The sequence below is a fragment of the Chelonoidis abingdonii genome, chromosome 3 (genome assembly GCF_003597395.2).
Source record: "Chelonoidis abingdonii isolate Lonesome George chromosome 3, CheloAbing_2.0, whole genome shotgun sequence".
NCBI classification, from domain to species: Eukaryota; Metazoa; Chordata; order Testudines; family Testudinidae; genus Chelonoidis; species Chelonoidis abingdonii.
In genome coordinates, this window is record NC_133771.1 from 192,704,017 (window position 1) to 192,715,824 (window position 11,808).

General features: G+C 43.2%; 1 protein-coding gene across 1 annotated transcript in view; it reads right to left on the reverse strand.

The window, feature by feature from the left end:
- Window positions 1-10,235, reverse strand: part of MTIF2 (mitochondrial translational initiation factor 2) — a 26,995-nt gene extending 16,760 nt beyond the window's left edge. The window contains exons 1-5 of the mRNA XM_075064585.1: window positions 10,171-10,235; window positions 8,685-8,772; window positions 3,449-3,680; window positions 2,688-2,808; window positions 141-312 (exon numbers count right to left, since the gene is read on the reverse strand). Of these exons, the coding sequence (XP_074920686.1) occupies window positions 141-312; window positions 2,688-2,808; window positions 3,449-3,673 (518 nt within the window). The 5' untranslated portion in view covers window positions 3,674-3,680; window positions 8,685-8,772; window positions 10,171-10,235. The remainder of the gene's footprint in view (window positions 1-140; window positions 313-2,687; window positions 2,809-3,448; window positions 3,681-8,684; window positions 8,773-10,170) is intronic.
- Window positions 10,236-11,808: the final 1,573 nt, after the last annotated feature.

Genomic DNA, 11,808 nt, shown 5'->3' on the forward strand with positions numbered 1-11,808 from the left:
AACACTGATGTAGCAATTACATGGGCACAGGAATTAAACCAGAAGTTAAAATTTATTTTCTAAATATTATCAGCTGTGTATTCCAAATGTGCTATTTTAATAGTAGTAGGAAACAATCAAAAGAACAACCACAGTTTTACCTTTTCACGGCATCTTTATTTTCTCTGACTTTTTCTTGTTTTAATTTTGCCCATTTGTATTTCATCCCTGATTTTTTAACAACTTCCTTAATCCAAACTTCTTCCAAAACTGAATCTGGTTCTAGTGAGTCTAGGGCAACACCTGTGAGTAGTAGGGCTTCATACACATGATCTGATTAAAGAAAATAGTAAAAACAATTAACAACACTTGATCCTCCAAAAGATACCTGGGACAGAGGTACCTATTAATGCAGTATGTGCTTTCATCCAATATTTCAGCTGCACTCAAGGAAGTGTAGGGCAGTGAAGGAAAAGTAGCAGTTCTCCTCTCTTTTCTGGGTATGTTGGATGTGAATTAGTAGTGCAAATAAATGATTTATACACACAATAGTTAATGTACATCTTCCCAAAAAATACATTCAAGATGGAGTATTTACTTGTCCCAGATTAATATAAAACATTCCTATAATATTGTATATTTATATGGACCAATCATCTTCAATAAGCTATTCTGAAACAAGACCATCTAATCAAATGACTTAATGATTTTATAAATACACATAACTTTCAGGTTTTTGATATATTTTCATCCTATGCACAGAGTAAATGACTAGTAATAGAACTGAAGTTTCAAGTACATCTGGTGATGCAAAACCTGGACAACTGGTAATGCAAAAAAAGATATTTACTGGTGGTCCATGAGAATAGGCTGGTCACATGGCACTGATTCCTCTTATTTCCAAGTGTTAAACTGCATTAGGGATTGCTGAAAACACTTTCCTTTATCACTTTCCCATTTAGTTCTATAGCAGCAGTTGCCAGAGGTATATTATGCAATTGTGAATGCAGCAGGAGGGCATACAATTGCAAATAGGAACTGGCTGAAGTTAACAGCCAAATTCTGCCCTCTAATGCATGCACAACCAAGGTTAAGACTCCCTTCCCCCACCAGGTTTCTGAGAAAGTGAGCAAATGGGTTTATTCTGTAGACTTACCTCCTCTATTATCCCAGCCTATCCCATTAAAATTCATACTGAGTGTGCTAGAGCACCAACAAATAAAAGAACTCTTTCTCCTATCATCTGTGGGACATTTTTTTAAAATGTCTAGGTTGGTCCAATTGTTTTATTTACTTATTCCGGTCCAAACATTTACCAGATCAAAGGAACTCAACTCATCTGAATTAGATGGTAGAGAAGTGCCACAGAGGATGACAAAATCTCAGGCAAATCTGTTCATTCCCCCTCTTTTGTAGTACTGAAATGCAAGAAACAATGCAGCAATTAAGAGTTGCTAATGAGTGACATACTGGAAAACTTAACGAGTCAGCAGACATCTCAGACATACACAAAGAGACATGACAGATTTTCTTTATTCTCAGCACAGTGCTGAGAAAAGCTATTAAGGTGGGCATTTACATGAGTATAGAATTACATAAAAAACCTAAAAATTAGTATGATTCTGATAAACAATTGATTTCAGGCATCAATGGTATAATATATTTGCTGAAAGTGTAAAAATGTAGCACTATGCCCCCAAAACTTTATTAGTGTATATTAGAAAGTAAAGCTTTGTCTGCACTGGGAAATAGCCCAATTTCAGTCTCACTGCAGCTGCACCACTGCAAACCTCTAATGTAAAAAAGGAAACTGCAATTTGCATGGACGGAGGTTACTCCTGTTTCAAACAGATGTAAGCTCTACTGGTGTAAATCCCAGCTTTCTCTGCCTACATTTGGGTTTTGCACTAGTACAGCTACAGCAATGGTTGAAATTGAGGCTAATTTCCAATGCAGACAAGGCCCACGTTGTTCTAGCTGACAAACTATTTTAAAACATTGGAATTATAATTGCTTGTTTGCTAGTGGAAAGTCAAGTACTAAATATGCGGCTCAAAATGTTCACTAATATGGCAACACCACCATGATTTGTTTGGTCTTTTACCATCAGTTTTCAGGTTGGGGACCTCGGCGCACCAAGCCTTTCCTGACCAATGGCTGCTGGAAAGCTGTGCTAAAGATGTAGGGTTAGAGTGGTGCTATGCTTCTGTACTGAAACATTTGATTAAAACAGTTGCATAATCCTAGTCAATTTCATTCACAATTTATCTAATACAGTATGTAAAGCATTTCACCATAAGAAGATAGTGCTATTCTAATTCTCTACCTGTTGGCTGGAAAAGTGAAGAACACAGAGGAAAAAAGTCAGAAACAGAAGATATAGGCTCACAGAGACATGCATATAAAGAAAAGGTCACTCAAATAAGGCAAAAATATTTCTTATCTAACGGTGATGTTCCACAAAATGTTCATAATCAGGATTATATGACTACTACTATTTTCTTTTCATTTTGTTAGAACTCTAATATAAGAAGTTTGTCTGGCAGTGGACAGGCGATTTATTGTGGATCCTGATGAGAAAAGGTGAGGTAATCAAATTATAATATAGATAATTCCAGCATGATATTTCCTATAGCATTCTTCAAAACTCTATTATTGTCTTAAATATTACACTGCTGGATCTTCTTTCAAAGAATAAATTGGCTCACCTATGTCTTTATTCATAGCTCTTGCAAGATCTTCAGCTGTCATCCTTGGCTGTATGTTTACCTCCTGCCTTTCTATTTTAAGTTTTATTGGCTGTAATTTCTGTTTTCCTGGTCTTTTCCCCTACAAAGGAGCAAGACATGTACATAAGGATACACGGGTGGCATAAATTAAGGACATGCATCCGACAAAGTGGGTAGTCACCCACGAAAGCTCATGCTCCAATACATCTGTTAGTCTACAAGGTGCCACAGGACTCTTTGCTGCTTTTATAAATTAAGGAATGACTAATAAACAATATTTAAAGGGCTAATGAAAACAAAAACTGTAAGCTGTAAACAGGTATCTTTGCTTACATTACAAACAAATTCCTGAAAGAACTGTTAAAATAGTGAATATTTTAAAAACCACTGTGGCATTTTTACTGTTTTTTGCATTTCTCATTTTGAACAATGAAAATCATTTCCACTTGTTTATAGTCAGTTTTTCTTTCAGATGTCTGGTGCTGCAACATTTGGATTTAAAAAACTTCAAATGAATGTCTGGTATTGGAGCTCTCTCCATCTACAAATATATTAATATGTCTTGTAAATCTAAAGTAAATTCTCTATACAGGGGAGTAACAATCTTATACACTGTAAATTCGTTACTAACAGATTTATATAATGAACTATTTATATAATGAAAATGCTCAAAAACTGATTTTTTTTGCACTTTGTACTTTCAGACAGGGATAAAGTAGTTGCTGGAACTTGTTCATTACCTCCTTTGTAGCTAAAAGCCTATATTGTGAGAGCGCAACACCAAAGAATGTGTTTGTTTGCCAGAGCTGTGGGTGCAGCTGAACTGGCCGCATGGTGTATGTGGATGATTGCACAGGCTTCCACTGTGTTCTGTGAATTTTCCTGTAAGAAAGACTATGCAGCTGTCTGCAAGCACAACGTAATTGGACCAGGTTTTCCAATTTCAGCATCATCCCTCGGTTCATGTCTTTACTGTGAATAGAAAAGATACAATGAAATCAGGGTGGATTTGATTTAAAACAAATTGATTTAAAAAAATCTGATTTAAATGAAAATAAGCCTGCTTTTGGACAATTCATAAAACTTGTCTTACATCATTCCAAACTGAATCAATTATCATCCAATCACACTTCTAGAGAACTATACAATGAATTTACTAGTTTGAAAAATGTCAATTATATAGACTGAAGATTAAAAAAAAAAAAATCTACAGCAAGTCCCCAAACAACAGGGTGGGTAAAACTCAATGATTTTTTAAAAAAAAAAAAGTGGATTTTTTAAATTTAAATTGGATTTTTTTTTATAAAATACTTTTGAGGAAAAACATATCTAAAGATAGTTTTAATTAAGATACATTATAGTTCACAGATATCTCATCATGGAATAGGGATTATAAATTCTAATTCTTATAGTATGAGACAATATATTCATGTAAATTTAAGAAAGGTTTGTAAAAGTTCCAATAGTTCATGGATTAGGGACCCAAATCTTATTGGGTTCCAGGGGCTTCTGTATAGATTATTTTAGGTTAATCTTTCTATCTACCCAATGGACTCAGTGCTCAGTCTAGAAGATCGCATCAGAGATGCTTAGTTTTGCAGTTCTCAGAACTGTGGATTTGTGTCTCCAGAGAGGTTAACCATCGCTTGTTTGTTAAAGCAAAATGTTTGTAAGTTAAGTAATGTAAATAAATAATATAATAAATAGAGTGAGAAATAACAGACCTCACCTATGTGTCCCTGGACTGGCAAATTTGTGTACACAGGGAGTCAATCCCTTACCTCTCTCTAAAAAGGTGCAAAGTTTCAAAAAGTTCAATGAACAGAAGATTGTTGGGGCGGAATAGATCTGGACAAAGGAGAAGATCTGGAGAGATAAATGTGAGAAGGGAGGGACAGGGCAGTAGAAACAAAAGTGAAACTGTTGAGCAGCATATTCCAAAGTTGGTGAATTGGTCTTGAGCAGAGGATTGTAGCCTTCATTTGAGGTCTCCTGAGAATGCTAATATTCATACCATTCTCTCTTGAAGGGAAAGCCTTCATTGAATGAGCATCAGCCATAAAAGAGAATGGCAGTAGTAAAGAGAGACCAGTTTGGGAATATTTTAATGAAGTTCCTCTCCCTGTGGTAAGACAGGCATGTGTGCAAAATGCAAAACAGTGCAACAAAGAAATGCAAGGCCTGGTTGCCCTGAATGAAACAACATCATGAGAAGTGTTCCTTCTCAGGAGGAAGCTGCATTGAAGATGATGAAAGGAACATGTCTGAACATGCAGGATCTTTCAGGTTGGTAAACTTTTTTATTTCATACTTCTTTCTTAAGGACTGCCTGTCTTCCTTCTGGACTATTCTTGAATTCTCAGGTTTGAGCAAAAAATTTAGTTGTTAATACCAGAGAGTAACTATCATTTTAGATGCAGCTGTGATAAAAAATAAATAGCTGATATAAGCAGATCGTCCTTTTAAAATTTCACCTTTAAAGCAGTACGGAGTATCAGTGAATGCAATGAGTAACACTAAATGAGCAGTATGGTAATAATAATTAAATAACAGCATTGGCCTATTTTGTTTAGGAGAATCTATCCTCAACATATACGATTCTAAACACTATCCACTTTCAAGATTGTCATCATTTTCTATAGTTTCAGAGTTATCTGCCAACGATAGTGTTTCAGTCACATCATGTATGTCACATAGCCATAGTACAACACCTATAGCAAAAAGAAAAAAAAGAACATCATCCAGAAACAACCATAAATAATTTTGTGATAAAAACCAGCAGATTACAAAAAAGAGGTAAATGATGAAAAAATTGCCCGTTTTTTTAATGCAACAAACTCTCCTTGCCATATGATTGAGAACCTACACTTCATTAACATGATTCAGTCATTAAGACCAGGATACAGTCCACCAGCCAGAGCCGATGTCACAGGCAAATTGCTGGATAAAAGTACATGAAAGAGAAATTGAGCAGTGTGCAAAAGATTTAGAGGGTAAAATTGTTAACCTGAGGCTTGACGGGTGGAGCAATGTCCACAATGATCCTGTTGTCTGTGTTTATATGACAACAGAAGGGAATGTCTTCCTTACAGAAACATTTGATACATGAGGAAATGCACACACAGCAGAATACTTTCAAGAAGTAGTAGTAGAAACTATAACAAACTGTAAAAAAAAATTCAAATGTCTAGAACACAGGCTGGTCACAGACAATGCTGTAAATGTATCCAAGATGAGAAGAAATTATTTAGAAGAGAGTCCTAAGCTAGTAACATAGGGGTTGCAGTGTTCATTTGATGCACCTCCTAGCCAAAGACTTCAGCATTCCAGAAATTGCAAAATATTTCCGTAACAACCACTTTGCAGCAGCACAACTACTTTGCAGCAGCAAACTGCTCTGAAAAAAGTGGGAGGAACCAAGCTAACTCTCCCACAAGACGTGCGATGGAATTCAGTAGTGGACTGTTTTGAGTACTATATCAAGAACTGGCCCTAATCTGATGACAGTTTTGAACAAACTGTGAAAAAAATTACAAATGTTAACCAGATGGCGATGGCACTGTCACAGCCAAAGTTCTGAAATTGGGCTTAAGAGAAATCTTGAACACATGCTGAGTACCCTGAAGCCTATTTCTGTAGTCGTGAACAAAATGCACGGAAATAGATGTTTTATTGCTGACGCTGTTGAAATTTGGGAAGGAATGAGTGAATCTTAAGAGAAATTATGCAACGACAGAATTAAATTACGAAGCTTTAAAATAACAAACGAAAGGATAAGCACTTTCGCACGGGGATGAGGGCTCTGGCTGGGGAAGAGGATCAGGGTGCAGGGGGATGAGGGCTCTGGCTGGGGAAGAGGATCAGGATGCAGAGGGATCAGGGCTCTGGCTGGGGAAGAGGATCAGGGTGCAGGGGCATGAGGGCTCTGGCTGGGGAAGAGGATCAGGGTGCAGGGGGATGAGGGCTCTGGCTGGGGAAGAGGATCAGGGTGCAGGGGGATGAGGGCTCTGGCTGGAGAAGAGGATCAGGGTGCAGAGGGATGACGGCTCTGGCTGAGAATGAGGGGGTTGGGGCATTGGAGAGGCTCAGGGCTAGGGCAGAAGAGCAGGGTAAGGGCTGCCTGCCTTGCCATTAGTGGATGGCAGGCGCTAGGACCCTGGGGCAGCAGACAGCAGTTCTGCCGGAAGCCATTCTCTGACAGTACGTTCAGAACAGGCAGGGGACACGGAGGAGGGGAGAAGCACGGAGGAGGGGTGGAAGGCAGAGGCCGGGACCCGATCCGGGCAGGGACGCAGTGCGGCGGTGGGGGGAGACCCGCGGGGCCCGATCCAGGCGGGGCCAGGGTTGCTGGAGCAGGGCACCCGGCCCTGAATATTGCTGGAGCCCGGGCACCGCGAGCCCATATAACTTGCCGCCTACGGTCCCATATGAGGAGAGATTAAAGAGGCCAGACTTTTCAGCTTGGAAAAGAGGAGACTAAGGGGGGATATGATAGAGGTATATAAAATCATGAATGATGTGGAGAAAGTGAATAAGGAAAAGTTATTTACCTGTTCCCATAATATAACAACTAGGGGCCACCAAATGAAATTAATAGGCAGCAGATTTAAAACAAATAAAAGGAAGTTCTTCTTCACATAACGCACAGTCAACCTGTGGAACTCCTTGCCTGAGGAGGTTGTGAAGGCTAGGACTATAACAGGGTTTAAAGGAGAACTGGATAAATTCATGGAGATAAAGTCCATTAATGGCTATTAGCCAGGATGGGTAAGGAATGATGTCCCTAGCCTCTGTTTGTCAGAGGTTGGTGATGGGTGGCAGGAGAGAGTTCACTTGATTATTATCTGTTAGGTTCACTCCCTCTGGGGCACCTGGCATTGGCTACTGTCGATAGAGAGGATACTGGGCTGGATGGACCTCTCATGTTTCAAAAAACTGGAATGTCTGTCTAAATTCAAAAAATAGTATGCTTGTTTTGTTAAAATATTATGTGTTTGCTCTTGAAGAAAAAAATCCAGAATACATAACGTTCCTGTTTTAATTAAATAAAACAATTTAAATCTCTGCCTGGTGATGTTCTCCTTCCAAAACAGCATGGCAAGAAAATCCTCCAAATATTAATGATTAACCTGTTGAACTGGAGATAGTTCACCTCCCAATGACTTCAAAAATATCTGTTTCAATTACCTTTGGTAAATGAAATAAGCAATCATTCATTTTCTGATATAGCTGTAAAACTAATCTGAAAAGTTTTCAAAATAAATCACTTAAAAATGTATAGTGCGTACCTTCTAAAAATGAAACCTACATCTTTCTCTGAGTTGTGAAGAATATGTATTAAGGTCATTATAACCAACAAGAATGCACTTTCATGTAGAAATCCATGATTAAATCAAGGCTTCCTGACTACTGATTTAAATCAAATTGATTTAAATCAAATCCACCCTGCCAAATATAACAAAAATCTTAATTCTAATCTGTGTGATTGTTCAACAAATTTTTTTTTCCTATTGAACAAATCATAAAATCATAGAGTAATGTTGGAAGACCTCAGGAGGTCATCTAGTCCACCCGTGCTCAAAGCAGGACCAACACCAACTAAATCATCCAAGCCAGGGCTTTCTCAAGCCTGACCTTAAAACATCTAAGGATGGAGATTCCACCACCTCCCTAGGTAACCCATTCCAGTGCTTCACCACCCTCCTAGTTTCCTAATACCCAACCTAGATCGCCCCCATTTGCAACTTGAGACCATTGCTCCTTGTTTTGTCATTTGCCACCACTGAGAACAACCAGGCTCCATCCTCTTTGGAACCTCCCTTCAGGTAGCTGAAGGCTGCTATCAAATCCCCCCTCACTCTTCTGCAGACTAAATAAGCCCGGTTCCCTCAGCCTGTCCTCATAAATCATGTGCCTCATCCCCCTTGATATATGGCACATCTATTGAAAACTAATGATACATAGATATGAAGAAACCTGTGATTTTCTTTACTCGTGGCAATTAAGTTTCACATCTGAGTTTTGGACAGAAACTGCACTGGCTGCATTGGTCAATCATCTCCCCCTGCCAATAGATGAGGGTTAAACATTCATTTTAATTTTGCATAGTCTGCCTTTGCAATTCTTTATCATGCGCAACTATTGACAAACATGTAGCTTTTAGAATGGCTCACCTTTTAACTTTCAATCCCAAAGGTGCCCTTACATGGAGTTCTACCTCATCATCCCGCCTATTATGTTAGTAAGAGGGGACAAGGGCGTAGTGTCTTTGTTATGATGACAATACCCATTGCTACAGCAGCTGCTCACATCCATGACACTATGGTTTGGAAAAAGGGCTAACCTCACTAAACCTCAATGACAGAAACAGTGGTATCTATATCTAGGTTCATAGATTTAAAGGCTAGCAGGGACCATTATAGTAATCTAATCTGATATCCTACCTAACACAGACCATAAGTACTTACATGGCCCATAGCACTGTAGTATCTAGGAAGTCTGGATGAAAGCATGTGTACGTTACACTGGCACCCTTGATGATTGAGTGCAGTTGTATTTTGTAACACAGGTCCTCAATCTGGGAGTTTATTAGATCACAGATTGCTTCTACATGCCAGATAACAGCTATAGCCACGAGTACTTTTTTTGTCTTGAGCCTATCATCAGACCAGAAACTGATTTTCTGAATGTCAGTCTTGTTCTTATCACATCCATGTCACCCTGAAACCAGGCCACCACAAGGCACACCACCCCGAGCCTATCACTGATTGCAGACACAGGGAAACAAAGGCTAGTACTGAAATGTGGCAGCCCACTTGCGCTGAGAGTAAGAAGCACCATCTCACCTCAGACCTATGCTCCAAGCTGACAGCTTTCAGTAGGGTGACCAGACTGTCCCAATTTTATAGGGACAGTCCCAATTTTGGGGTCTTTTTCTTATATAGGTTCCTATTACCCCCGTTATCCCGATTTTTCACACTTGCTATCTGGTCACCCTCGCTTTCAGCCAGAGCTCAAGCCAGCTGAGAAGTGGGGTCTCCTCGAGCGACACCGGCTCCGCTCAGCCGGAGGCGCTGCTCACAGTCAGGCTCTTTCGGCTGAACAGGGAGCAAACCGCGAGCAGGGCGCGCTCCTCAAGGGGCCCTCAGCCTCGGCCTACCCCAGGCTCCGCGGGGGGCACCTTAGTGCCACCAGCCCCGCCTTGCCCAGGCACTCGTAGAGATGCCAGGCAGCAGGCACAGGATGTTGGGGTAGGGTGGGGGGCAGCAGCCGGGGAGCGCACACCGAGGCATTTCTCAACACCCTAGCGCCGCAGTCACTGAGAACGAGCAGCGCCGGGGCTGTCTGGGAGGGACGCGTGCGAGACGGGAACTGCTCGGCCCCTAGGGGCCCAGCCCTGCGGCCGGCTCCGCGCCCCTCAAACAACTGCGCGCCCTGAGCTAAACGCCGTCTTACCTGCCACGAGCCGCGAGCGAGCCGGAAACGCCGCGGAGCGCGCCGGGACACGTGACCCATTGAGAGGCGGGGCAGAGGGCGCAACCCGGAAGTGGCGTTGAAAGCGGAGCGGAGTTGGAGGTGTTCGGCGGGGCTCGTGCAGGACGGGGCCGAGGCTACAGGCCGTCGGCTTCGCGCGCGGAGTACTGGAAGTGGGGGCGCAAAGGGGACTGGCGCGGCTGAGTTGTCAGTGGAAATACAGCGGGCAGGCCGGGCACCGCGTAGGGCCTGAGCCAAACAGCTCCTGCTCTCGAGTCGTTACTTTGGGTGCAGTGAGCATGCGCGTCCGAACTGCGCATGACGAGTAACGTTCGCTGTCGCCGCTGCCCTTTCTTTGCCCTCACTTCTACTTACGATTTACTACCTCCTCTTGTGGGGGGGTTAAAAGGATCAAGGGGGCAAATCGCGGGGGCGCTGCCAGGGTCTGAGCAGGGGGCCAGAAATTTACTGGCCGGGGGGATCAGGCTGCTGTAGGTAGCGGCAGGAGAGGGGCTGAAGGGGAAAAATCGGGAGGGGGGAGGCACTGACCCCCGGGGAGGAGCCAGCTGCTGTGCTCGCTGGGAGGGGAGGGGGCAGAGGCTGTTTTCGTTCTGCTCACAGAACGGTGCATGTCAGCCGCGGGGGGGGAGAGGGGGGCTGTTCCTGGGGATGGGTCATAAAGGTACAGGCCTCCCAATTTCCAGACTCAGCTTAGACACCGCAGCTCCTCTCTTGCATATACAAGTGTTGCAGGGCTACAGCCAGGAGACTGAATGCGGTGAAATATTGTACAGATGCCCCCTCCCTCCCTCAAACTCTGCCTCTCACATTTTGAATATGTAAAAGTCTCTTCTATCAGTTTCTATGTCTATATGAAATCACTGCAGCTCCTTTCTCTTATACAACGTGCTGAGTTGCTAATTCACTCACAGAGCCCACATGTCTGCACCCCGTCCTATACCCCAATCCCCTGCCCCAGGTCACAGCCTGTACCCCCTCACTTAAACTCCCCATAACTTGCAACAAGCTGCACCCCAACTCCATCCCAGAGCCTGCACCCCAAAAAGGGCCAGATTAACCTTTTGTGGGCCCCCATGGGGGAAACGGGGCAGGGGGGCACAGTCCTCAGAGTGAGGGGCTGCCCTAGGGCAATGGGAGATGGGGCATGGCATGGCAGGGACAGCCCCACTCCACCCAGCACAGTACAAGGGCACAGTTTACAAACCAGGAGCTGCCAGACCCACACTGTCCAACCCAGCCCTGCTCTGCCATCGTGCTCCCCCCCCTTGGGGATGGACCCATGCTGCACCATGCTACCCCCCTGCCCAGCACCCCCTCCGACTCCCTACGCCCAGTGCCACACCACCCAGAGACCCCCACAAACCCCCATGCCCAGTGCCCTCCCAGGCCACTCACCCCACCCACTCAGAACACCCCACAGATCCCCTCACTGCCCAGTGCCCCCTTAGCTGAAGACCCCCCACAGCGCTCCCACAACTACATAGTGCCCTGCACCTCCCCACCCAGAGCCCCCCCACAGATCCCCTCACTGCCCAATGCCCCCCCACCACAACTGTACAGTGCCACCAAGACCCGCCACCTCCAGGGGCGACACACACGATTCCCC